This window comes from Rhincodon typus, chromosome 9, assembly GCF_021869965.1.
Source record: "Rhincodon typus isolate 14 chromosome 9, sRhiTyp1.1, whole genome shotgun sequence".
NCBI lineage: Eukaryota > Metazoa > Chordata > Chondrichthyes > Orectolobiformes > Rhincodontidae > Rhincodon > Rhincodon typus.
Genome location: NC_063340.1, coordinates 17,546,259 through 17,559,171, shown reverse-complemented (window position 1 = coordinate 17,559,171; position 12,913 = coordinate 17,546,259). Strand labels below are relative to the sequence as shown.

At 41.9% G+C, this 12,913-nt stretch overlaps 1 protein-coding gene and 1 long non-coding RNA gene across 2 annotated transcripts in view; both read left to right on the top strand.

The window, feature by feature from the left end:
- Positions 1–10,251, top strand: part of LOC125483967 — a 34,226-nt gene extending 23,975 nt beyond the window's left edge. The window contains exon 3 of the long non-coding RNA XR_007262849.1: positions 10,140–10,251. This is a non-coding gene — a long non-coding RNA (uncharacterized LOC125483967). The remainder of the gene's footprint in view (positions 1–10,139) is intronic.
- Positions 10,252–10,263: 12 nt separating this feature from the next.
- LOC109910796 (metabotropic glutamate receptor 1-like) overlaps positions 10,264–12,913 on the top strand; it is a 194,327-nt gene continuing 191,677 nt past the window's right edge. The window contains exon 1 of the mRNA XM_048600928.1: positions 10,264–10,942. Coding sequence (XP_048456885.1) covers positions 10,264–10,942 — 679 coding nt within the window. The remainder of the gene's footprint in view (positions 10,943–12,913) is intronic.

The window sequence follows — 12,913 nt, the reverse complement described above, 5'->3', positions numbered from 1 at the left end:
TCTTTCTCCAGAGCCATGCACTTCATTGTTTCTCATACATCATAGAAAGATAAAGTGAGAAAGTACACAAGACCATTCAGCCCATTGTGTCTGCACTCGCCCTTTAAGAGCTATCAAATTAGCCTCACGCCTGTTTTTTCCGTGTAGGCCTGCATTGTTTTCTCTACAGAAAATTTTCCAATTATCTTTTGAAAATTCATATAAAATCCATTTCCACTGGCCTTCCAGGTAATGTATTATATATAAGTATTCATGGCATAATTATTTTTTCTTCTCACTTCTGATTATTTACCCTTAAGTCTGTGCACTCTGATTACCTAACTTTCTGCCACTGGAAACAATTTCCCCTTATCTATTGCATTAAAACCACTCATGATTTTGAACAATTTTTACTTCTTTAACATTTTTACTTAATGTTCTCAGCCTTAAGAAGAACAAGCAGAGTTTATTTAATCTTAGCACGTAAAAAAATGTCTGCATCTCTTCTGCACTCTCTTCAAGCATTTGACATCCCTCCTGCAATGACAGAGATCCATATGCCTTCTTATCAGACTTTTGAATGCATCCTGCTTCCTTCAAAGATTTGTGTATATTTCTATATCTGTTCCTGCACCCCTGTGAAAACACACCACTTTATTTATATTGCATTTCCTCAGTCTTACCACAGTGAATTTCTTCACATTACCTTGCATTAAATTTCAATGGTCATGTGTCAGTCCATGTAATCAATCTGCCTGGGCAGTTCTGCTGTCTCTTATGTAGTGCAGCTTGTGACCAAATGTTAAGCAAGGAACTTGGTGAGTAAGGGAGAGAATCTCAAGGATCAATCTTAGGCTAGCCTTGTTTTATTGCAGTTAGCATTTAACTGAAACTTACTGCTTAAGTTTCTACTAGACTTGCATAAGGATCACCAAGCCCTCTGCTGGAGACCAGATGGAATCAGTTCTTTGGTCACTGGTCTAATCTGCCTTTTATGGCTGCAAGACCGTTCATTCCTCTGTGTTTCAGGTAAAGAAAGCTGGAGTACAGTTTGTGTTGGAGCTCAACTTGTGACAGAATATTGAGCTTGGAGTTTGGTGTGTGAGGGGGTTACTGAGCTGGGCACGGAAGTGCTCTTTTCTTTTTCTAACTTTGTTAGTTACCAGGAATTAAAAATGTGCACAAGAGGGGACACAGAGCCAGTTGGACTCTGACACTGTTAAAAACCCACAACTGTATTTTGAATAAAATAGAGTGAGATCACAGAAGGTTAGTAAATATTTTGTTCACTTGCCTTTTCAAGGCCAGGAAATCTATTAGTGATTGAAACATTTTATTAATATGTTTAACGTGTACTAGCAGCAATTAAACTTACGAGGGCTAATAGGTTTTCTAATTACAGAATAATGAATTAAAACAAACTAATTAGGGCACAAATATAGATGGCAGGACTGGAAATATGTTGTAACTGCAGAATGTGGGAGCTCCTGGATGCCAGAGTGAACCAGGGCAAACTCATCTGTATAAGTTCCTGCAGCTCACAGTTTCCAATCAGAGCTTACGAGCTGGAGGCTGAGTTTCAAACACTGTGATACATCACATAGGCAAAAGTTTCTCTGGAGATTTATTCTAGCACTCGCACTTTGGATAGAGTGTTCAGATTTGATCAATGGATAGGGACAGAAGGATATGACTGCAAATGCGATAAGTATGGAGACCCAGAAGATGGCAGTGGAGCAGCCTCAGCCATTTCAATTGACTAACAGGTTTGATGTCCACTGATCGTGGTGGCATGATGTAGGAAGCATTCAAGTGAGGGAGTTAATAGAAATGTTAGGGATCGTAGTGGACAACATTGTTAGGGGCATAGATATGGTCCTCTACAGCCAAGAATGAGAATTTAGATGGCTGTGTTGCCTGTCCGGTGTCATACTTTGGTCTAGCTGCTCTGAGTCTTCATAAGACCATTAGATGTAAGAGCAAAAGTAGGCCATTCAGCCCATCAGGTTTCTTTGCCATTTAATAAGATCATGGCTGATCTGATAGTCCTCAACTCCACTTTCCTGCCTTTTCCCCATAACCCTTGATTCCCTTGCTGATTAAACATTGGAGAGTTACTTGCAGTGAGAGGGAGGGAATTAATTAATCATGGTCAATTTAGGCAGCAACAATGTGGTTAAAGCCAGCAAAGGCTTTCTGCTGAGGATGTATGAGTAGCAAGAGGTTAAATCATAAAGCAGAATGCAAAAATATTGATCCCGAGATTATTACCTGACCCACTAGAAAATAGATATCAGATAAAAAAAATTAGAAAGATGAAGGCTTAACTCAAAGATTGGTGTGGGGAAATAGGCTTCAATTCCTGGGGAACACTGGCACTGGACTGGGGAGAATGGAAACTGTACCATTAGGATGGTCTTCACCTGAACTCCTGCTGGGATCGGTATTCTGGTGAGTCACATAACTTGGTGGTTTAGTGGACCTAAAATTAAAAGCAGGGACAGGAAAGTTCGGGTATATTTGTTAAATTACGCAGAAAAGACAAGGCAAGACAGAAGGTAACAATGATGGAAATGGTGATCAGAATATGAATGGAAAGAAACGAGTGTAAAAAGCTAACAGTGCAATAGTAGATAGTACTAGAGTTACAAAAGTAATAAAAAGTAGTAAAATCTTATTTAAGAAATGGGCTCTGTAGTATTTGCGACAAATGAGGTGAATTGACCGCGCAGAGAAAAGTAAGTATATATGATCTGGTAGCCATTATAGAGGCATGGTTGTAAGGTGGAACTGGAATATTCAAGGATACATAATATTAAAGAAGAGCAGGAAGCTAGAAAGATGGAAAGAGTTAGCTCTATTAATTAAAAATTACATTAGTACAATAGAAAGTGATGACCTTAATTTTGAAGATCAGGATGTAGAATCAGTTTGGGTAGAGGTAAGAAATTGTAAAGTCACTTGAAGAAATAGTATATAAGGCCCTTAACTGAAACCACATTGGGGTAGACAGGAAGAAATAACGGGGCTTGTGAGAAAGGTACAGCAATCATAGGGGATTCTAACCTACATATGTAGTAAAGTAAGAGATGAAAAGCACTAAGGAGTCTCAAAAGGATAAATGTGGGTCAAGAAAATTGGTATAATTTGGAAAAAAAGTGAAGTTATCCACTTTGGCAGAAGTAATTGTGAAGCAGCATATTATTTAAATTAAAAGAGATTATGGTACTCTGAAGTACAAGAGAGTCTGGGTTTCCTGGTGTATGAATCACAATTTTAGTGTGCAGGTACAGCAGTGATTAGGAAGGCAAATATAATGCTGTTATTTATTGCAGGGAGAATGGAATTTATAAAGTAATGAAGTTTACTGCAGCTGTATACAGCATTGGTGAAACCATATGTACAATTTTGATCTTATTTAAGAAACGATGCAAAGAGAAGCAATTCAGAGAAGGTTCAATCGACTTATACCTGGCATGGGAGATTATTTATGAAGAAAGCCTATGAAATAGGCTGGACCTATTTCACTAGAGTTTAGAAGAATGGGAGGGGATCGTTTTGACATACAAGATCCTGAGGCAACTTGACAGGGTGGTAACTGGAATGATTTTTCTCCTAATGGGAAAAACAGAACTATGGGAAAACATTTAAAAGTCAAGGGTCTTCCTTTTAACACTGAGGTGAGGAGTAATTTGTTCTGTTCAAAGGACCATGGATCTTTGGAATACTCTTCCCCAAAGAGCATCAAAGTGGGGTCATTGAATATTTTTAAGGCTGAGGTAGAAACATTCCTGACCGGCAAGGGAGTCAAAGATTAATGGGGGGCAGGTAAGAATCTGGGGTTGAGGCCACAATTAGATCTTAGAGTCATAGAGTCACACAAGACAGAAATAGATCCTTCGGTCCAAACAGTCCATGCTGAACATAATCCCAAACTAAACTAGTTCCACATGCCTGGTCCTGACCCATATTCCTCCAAACCTTTCCTATTCATGCACTTATTCAAATGTCTTCTAAACATTTTAATTGTATCCACATCCACTCAGGAAGTTCATTCCACATACAAACCATCCCCTGTGTAAAAACTTTGCCCCTCATGTCTTTTTTAAATCTCTCTCCTCTCACCTTAAAAATGTGCCCCCTAGTCTTGAAATCCCCCACCCTATGGAAAAGACAACTGCTCTTAATCCTATCTATACCCCTCATTATTTTATTAACTTTTATAAGGTTGCCTCTCAATTTCCTGTGCTCCAGTGGAAAAAGGTCCCAGCCTATCCAGCCATTCTTTATAACTCAAACCTTCCATACCCAGCAACATCCTGGTAAATCTCTTCTGAAACCCCTCCAGCTTAATGATATCCTTCCTATAACTGGGTGACCAGAACTGGACACAGTATTCCAGAAAAGGCCTCACCAAGGTCCTGTACAATCTCAACGTGACTCCCCGAATCCCATATGCAAAGGACTGAACAATGAAGGCAAGCATGCTAAACACCTTTTGCACCACCTTGTCTATATGTGACACAAACTTTGGAATGGCAGAGTAGACAAGAGAGTCTGAATGATCCATTCCTGTTCTTCATTTTTGTGTTTATATGCAAGTTATTATCCTTCCTATTTACTACCTTTCAGAGTGTTGCATCATCTGTAAACTTTGAATTACTGCCCTGTACTCCCAATACCAAGTTACTAATATATGCCCAAAAAGGTCTTATTTCACTGTATACTTGCCTTCAGAAAAGCAACCATTCACCACTGCATTCTGTCCCTTTGCCTGTTTTTCAGCCATGCTCACAATGTTGATTTGAACACATGGATATCAATTTTGGCAACAAGTTTACCAAGTAGTGCTTTATCAAATGACTTTTGAATGCCCTTGTACAGAATATCAACTGCACACCCTCATCATCTCTCTCCATTGAAGATGTGACCAGTAGAGTGGACAAGAGTGAATCAGTAGATGTTGTGTATCTGGACTTTCAAAGGGTATTGACAAGGTACCACACAAGAGATTAGTAAGGAAAATTAAAGCTCACAGGATCAGAGGTAATGTTTTATCATGGATAGATGATTGGTTGGCAGGCAAGAAGAAGAGAGTTGGAATAAATGCATCCTTTTCAGAGTGGCAGGCAGTGACAAATAGGGTATCACAGGCTTCAGTGCTGGGGCCTCAGCTGTTCACAATGTACATTAACAATTTGGATGAAGGAATTGAATGCCATATCTCCAAATTTGCAGATGACACTAAGCTGGGTGGCAATGCGTGCTGTGAGGAGAATACTAAGAGGCTTCCATGTGACTTGGACAGACTGGCTGAGTGGGCAAACTGTTGGCAAATGCAATATAATGTGAATAAATGTGAGGTTATCCACTTTGGTCACCAAAACAGGAAGGCAGATTATTAACTGAATGGTGGCAGTTTAGGAAAAGGTGCAGTGCAACAAGATCTGGGTGTCACGGTGGAATAGTCACTGAAGGTTGGCATGCAGGTGCAGCAGGCAGTGAGGAAAGCTGATGGCATACTCTCCTTCATAGCGGGAGGATTTGATTATCGGAGTAAGGATGTCTTGCTGCAGTTATACAGACCCTTGGTGAGGCCACACCATGAGTATTGTGTACAGTTTTGGTCTCCTATGCTGAGGAAGGACATTCTTGCTATTAATGGAGTCCAATGAAGGTTCACCAGATTGATTCCCAGGATGGCAGGACTGACAGATGAGGAAAGATTGGATCAACTGGGCTTGTATTCAGTGGAATTTAGAAGAATGAGGGAGGCATCTCATCGAAACATATAAAATCCTGAAGGGACTGGACAGGCTAGATGTGTGAAAAATGTTCCCAATGTTGAGGAAGTCCAGAACTAGGGGTCACAGTCTAAGAATAAGGGGTAAGCCATTTAGGACTGAAATAAGGAAGCATTTCTTCATTCAGTGAGTTGTGAACCTGTGGAATTCTCTCCCACAGGAGGCTGTTGAGGTTAATTCATTACATATATTCAAGCGGGAGTTGGACGTGGCCCTTGTGGCTAAAGGGATCAAGGGGTATGGGGAGAGGGTGAGAATGGGATACTGAGATTGCATGATCATCTGTGCTCATATTGAATGGTGGTACAGACTTGAAGGGCCGAAAGGCCTACTCCTGCACCTATTTTCTATGTTTCTATGTTTCTATTCCATTGACGAAGAGCTGGTTAAGTCATTCAAACATGGTTTTTAATTTATTAACTCATTTTTTTCTAAGTGCCAATTAATTTGTCCCAAATGTTTGTCTCTAAATGCTTTCCCACTGCTGACGTTAACCTGACTGACCTCTCATGTTATTGAATATGGGTGTAAACCAGAAATCCTCCAGTCCTCTAGCATTATTACCAGACAAAAGGAGGATTGGAAGATAATGAACCAAACATTCATAATATCCTTCCTGTCTTCACTGTTCTCCAGGATGCATCCCTCCTATACATACTTTCAAGTATCCATTTCCTTTTTAAAAATTATGTCAGGTACTGAGTTCATGATTATAGAAAATCACTGCCTAAACTGATTTTGGTTTCACACCTCTGAGAGTTTGCAAAACAATCTTAAATCAGTGTTCGCTGTTTACCAACTCTTCTGTTAGAGGGAACAACTTCCATTATCTGTTCTACCATTTATACATAGACTCATAGAAAAGTTAAAGCGTAGAATGTGGCCATTCACTCCATTTTATCTCCTGTCTCTCTGCAACAGCAACTCGACTAATACTATTCCCTTACACTTTGCTATTCCCTGTTCAACTTTGCTTGCCAGGTGCTTATCCAATTCCTTGTTTAAAGCTATGGTGGAATCTATTGTCTTGGGCAGGACCCTCCATTGCTGAACCATTAACTGTGTAATAACATTTTCTCTCAAGTCACTTTTTTGGTTCTTTTGCAAACCTTTAAATTGAGGCCTTCTGGTTTGTGATCCTGGAAATCTTCTCTTTATCTTGTCTGTTTAGACTCTCGTCGTTTTAAACACTATCAAAACTTTCAAACTTCTCTTCTCCAGGGAGAGCAACCTTAGATTCTCCAACCTATTCACATAGTCTTCCATCCCCAGAAAGATTCTCATTAATATTGTGTACTGCCCAAATTTAGACACATTATTCCAATTTGTGCTGAGCTAGTGTTCTTTAAAGCCTAGTCATGACTCCCTTGATTTTGTATCCTAAATCTCATTTATAAAACCAAGGATTTTATTTGCCTGTGTAAGCACTTTCTCAAATTTCCCTTCTACCATTAACAATTAGCGCACATATCCCCTAGGTAGTTCTTCACTGTGACTCTAAATCGGGACTTGAAAATGGCCATGACTTCTCAGTGAGAATTGTGTCAGTGGGGTGAGGTATTCCTGTGAGGATAATCTGGGTGACTAAGAAAGCCTGACAGTAAGAGGGACAGATTTATTAAATTATAAACTTGCTGAGTTTTCAAGGTGAATTTTGAGATTGTATAACCCCCAATGAGGAATGTAAAATGGATGATGGTGGTTATTATTATAGGGCTGGCTAATGTGTATAGCTGGGTAGCTCTTTTGGGAGCCAGTACAGACACAATGGATCAAATGGCCTCCTTCCATACTGAAAATTCAATGATATGAGAATGAGAGTGCAGCTGTTATAGTTCAGTCTGAGCTCCACAGTAGTCATTGCTTTCTCAGAGCTCACAACCCAAAATTTGAACTCATGACCCCACTTGGGGACCTGACCCCCACTTTGGGAAGACCTACAATAGGTCACTGTATCTGCACAACCTTTATAATCATATGCTGTTTTCTGTATTCTCTCTCTTTTAACTTCCAACCAAAACGTGTCTCTTCATCACATGTCTCTACATTAAATTTCATTGCTATATTTTTCCCCAGTCCACTAGCCTGTCTACATCCACTTGAAGTCTACTACTATCCTTCTCATAGTTCATTGTACTTCATGTTTTGTCTCATCTTCACATCTTGCAATTGTGTCATATACACCCAAATATGTACATCAAGAAAAGCAGGCATTTTAGTATTGACCCTTGGGGACCCCACCAAATAGCAAACATTGACCACTACTCTGTGTTCTCCCAACACCCAACTAAGTATACATGCTGCCACTATCCCTTTAATTCCATGGTTTTAAGGTAGCACCATCAGAATTTTGAACATCTCTATTAAAACTCCTGTAACGATCTCTGTTCTAAGGAGAACAATCCCAGCTTCCCCAGTGTCAGCACATAAACTGAAGTCTGTCAGCCCTAATACATTCTCATAAACCCCTCTGCAAAGCCTTGGCATCCTTCCTAGGATGTGGTGCCTAGAATTGGATAATGATTTATGAAGGTTTTAGAGTAATCATCAGAATTTAAAGTAGGGGTTTTCTTAATCTTATTCAAGCTAGAGTTTTGTCTAAGTTTTGCCGTGCCCACTGAGGACCTCTTAGAAAACTGTTCTATTTTCTTTGGATACAATAAGTCATTCCTTTGGTCAATCAATCCAGCATTCATAACACATGGAAGTTCCTTTTGCACAGCGTATAGTTGCCATGCTGTTGAACTACGGTCACAATAAGAAACTGGGACATTTCGAACAGTTGGGAACGGTTGCCATGAGAATCAAATGATTTCGTCTTCAGATTTTATTCTTAATTCAGATTGGCACTGAATCATTATATGAGTTTAGCGCAAAGCACTATTTCCCAATGCAAGTTTGCAGAAAGGTTACTTCGGCGGGGAGGAAGATTTCCCTGTGCAGATCATGGACAGACCTTTTTAACGAAAATTAACATGGACGATTTGGCTTAGTCTTGTTGTTGAGGTGGTGGGAGGGGGTCGATCCTTTCTCGTGCAGGAGTTTCTGTTGCTGGCGGTCTCCTTTGACTTTGGCGCCGTTTAATTCGTTCACAAACAGTAAGCTAACGCTGGCGGCTGGAGATGCCCTGATTTCAGCTCTGTAGTAAAATGGAGCGAAAGAGAGAGGGCAGGAGTGTTCAGGCAGACACTTCCTTGCAGTAAGCCGAGCCGACGGCAAGTGAGAGCGGACCCAAGAATTGGGAGCGCCTGGCTAGAGAGAGGACAGTGATCATCGCAATGATCACAGGTAAGTGTCGAATTTTAGCTCCTAATCCTGGTTTGCTCGGGAATGGGCGATTTGGCTGTGAAATGTATAATCTGTTGGCACACTCGAGTAACTGCATCGACATGACACCCCCACCCCACTCCCATGTTGTCTTGACTTGCTCGCGTCTTGTGTGAGCAAGTCTGCTCATTGCGTTTCTGTGCAACACATCCCGGATACATTAGCTGTGTCGCCGATCTGAACTCCTGCCAGTAACCTGCCTAAAACTCGGAACTGGACCCGTGCCTGGTGTTAACCATGTTCGAGGAAACCACGAGGAACTTAATTAAGGAGTTAGCAAGCGCGGTTCGCAGAGTTGAAATGGCTTGGCGCTGACCACGGTGCTGAAACTAACTGTCTCTGGAAGATGTCTGCTCAAGACCCAGGTATTAAAACTCTCTGAGTCTATCAAAAGGTACAATTTTGAAAAAGTGTGGTTTAACTATCCCATAAATTCAACGGGGAGCCGCGGCGAACTAAATAAATGCGAAGTACGTATTAAATTGTAAGTCTGCAGATATGATGAATCTTAACCTGGATCTTGACCGTCTTATGAGTAGGCTGCAATGCCAAAAAGCCTAATGTTCTGTTCGTGTAGGTACGTTGGAATCGAACCAATTTTAAGGCTGATTTTATAGCGGGCTGCTTCCTTTTGAGTTACTGATTTCAAGGATGTTCCTCACACAACTGTCCCAACTGAAGGCAGCTTGAAATCCGCCAATGGTCGTGTTTTCTGGTCTGAGCCTTGCTGAAAACAGTCTACTGCGAGATATGCGAGTCCACATATCTTTAGTATATACAGATCTGTACGCACAGGGAGCCGAGTTCTCATCGGCTCCAATTTAAACAGAAATCAAATTTTTAAAAATAGATTGCAAGTTTGACTTAATTTTTTTATATACTCTTTTGCTTTCACTGTCGCTCTGACACCAAAATTCTAGTTTACGGTAAAAGTCAACCCTCCTCAAACCATTTTACTATAAGGTTTATCTATATCAACAGATTTGTCTGTCTGGAGTTGGTGACCATCAATTTTCCCCCGTTCTCTAGGTGCAACTGCATATCTGGACAGACTGAATGCCCTTTTCCATATCAAAAGGTTTGTCTCAATACCTGCGGTGGAAGGATGGTTATAAAGAGAAGAGTGGGAAGCTGCAAGCAGGCTGGCATTGACATGCTGACCCTGTGGATGCTCCTTATTCCGGCTACCCTGTGTGTACAAGAGCCAGAGGCGGGTAAGAGAGTCCTGCTGTCTATGAATTCGGTTCAACGCTCCGTGGCGCGAATGGACGGTGACGTGATCATAGGGGCTCTGTTCTCGGTGCACCACCAGCCGCCGGCCGAGAAAGTGCCCGAGAGGAAATGCGGAGAAATTCGCGAGCAGTACGGGATCCAGAGGGTGGAGGCTATGTTCCACACCTTGGACAAAATCAACGCCAACCGCAACCTCCTGCCTAACATCACCCTGGGCTGCGAGATCCGAGACTCTTGCTGGCACTCGTCCGTGGCTCTGGAGCAGAGCATCGAGTTCATCCGAGATTCCCTCATCTCCATGAGGAACGAAAGGGATGGACTGACGCAATGTCTTGAAGGACCGGGCTCAGAGGCCAAGACGCCCATAGCTGGGGTCATAGGACCAGGCTCCAGTTCTGTCGCCATTCAGGTCCAGAACCTTCTGCAACTCTTCAACATTCCCCAGATCGCTTACTCCGCCACAAGCATCGACCTGAGCGACAAGACCCTCTTTCAATATTTCCTCCGGGTTGTTCCCTCAGACACTCTCCAAGCCAGGGCCATGCTGGACATTGTACAGAGGTACAACTGGACCTATGTGTCTGCTGTTCACACTGAAGGTAAGGAGCAGCCCAGTCGTGCACTCTGTGGCTCGTTTGAACTTTGGCTTTGCGTAGGCTTAATCCGGTGAATGGCAAGACGACTGCAATTGTACCCAGCTCTAACTTTGCCCAGTTTCTCTCCCCAGGATATTCCGCTTTGATTTCAAGTTTCCAACATGGGGCAGTCCCCAGGGCTGAGCTCACCAACATCAAATGGAAACAGTAGAAAGTACCACTTCAGTTCTTTCTTCGTGGCTCGCTCCCAAAGAAAACGCCAGTTGCCTTAACTCCCCCAGTTTAGAAAATAAAACATGAACTGCGTGTTCGGATGTGTGTAGGTCTGTGCGCTGAGCCTCACGCATTCCACTTTGACAAGGCAACGGTGTAGAGCCTACAGTTTTTTCTGGGTGCTGTTGATTTGCACTCGTTTGAACTAGATTACAGCCTCTGCGGTATACGGAGACGACTTCTGCTTTGGAAGTAGCACCACGCTTCAAAATAGAGCCCCTGGCCTTGAAGCGGAAAGTGGTGGATACGAGCCCAAACCCGGACCTTAAAACATAAGTGACAGAGACCATATTGACCATTAGCGAGTATTGTATTGTTTGAAGTGCTGTCTTTTCATGCGAGATGCGAATCTTGGGTACCCTCTAGCCATTTACATGGAGACTGTGGAAGTGCCCTTCAACAGCCTCTTCCTGTTTTGTGTGAGAGAGGTCAAGAACCATGCAACCAGCACTGAAACCTACAAAGTGAAGGAGAAACCAGCAAATCTGACAACATCTCTGGAGTGAGAGAGATTCTGTTTCTCTCTCCACAGATGCTGCCAGACCTGTTGAGTTTCTCCAGGACCTTGTGTTTCAGTTTCTGATTTCTAGCATCAGCCTATATCAAAGGGTGTGCAACTGACCTGAGTACCTCACTCAGACTATATTCTGTGATTTTGGCCCTGGTTGTATTGAATAAAAGGACCAGGAGTTCATTCGTGGCATCTGACTTTACTGTGGTCTTTGGGAGTCCTAATTAATTTAACTTAGAAACTCAAACCCCGCAAAAATTAATTTTATGTAGGTTTCAAGACTAAAATTCCTGGCAATTGCTGCAGTTAGCCCTGATTTATTCCATGACAAGTGCCCCAGGCCTACTCCACTTATAGACTTAAAGAGTCACACAGCATGGAAACATACTCTTCAGTCCAAATCATCCATGCTGACCAAGTTTCCCAAATAAAACTAGTCCCACTTGCCTGCATTTGGCCCATTTCACTCTAAACCTTTCCTATGCATATACCTTTCCAAATGTTTTTTAAATGTTGTAACTGTACCTGACTTGTTTGAAAAAAGATTTTTTCCTAGGAATATGGGCATTGCTGGTGAGGTCAGTATTCATTGCTCATCCCCAGTTGTCTTTGAGAAAGTGAGTCCTCTTTTTCCAATCACTGCAGTCTGTGGTGAAGGTGTTTCCTGAGATTTTGTCAGGTAGGGAGTTACATGTTTTTGAGTCAGTGAAGAGGCAAGAACAAGACCATGTCACCTAGTTCAGTGTAGTGTATGATGAGGCCAGGGTAAAAGTTGGGGTGGAGGTGAGGATGGCTGTACAAGAGAGCTGATAGTGTCATCATGCACCCGCTTCCCTTGACCCTCAAAGCAGGAGGTCATGTATTTGGAAAGTGTTCCATACCTGACCAAAGGAATCAAAGGAAGCTACCTGAAAAACAATCATTTGGTGTCAAGGTGGGGGAATTGGGGCTTGCAGGCTGAAGATATTCAAGGCTTTTGCCAGAGTAGGAAATCCCAGCGATTGTTTCCAAACACTAGCTTAGGCCAGTGCTTCCCAAACCATGTTCCAATGTGACCCCATTTTAACACCTCACAAGATGCCAACAAAAAAAATCACACAGCAATAAAGCAACATAGTAACATTCAATATTATTAAGCTCATGTATTTTTAATATGCTTTATAAACATAAAAATCTGTTTTTTAAAATAC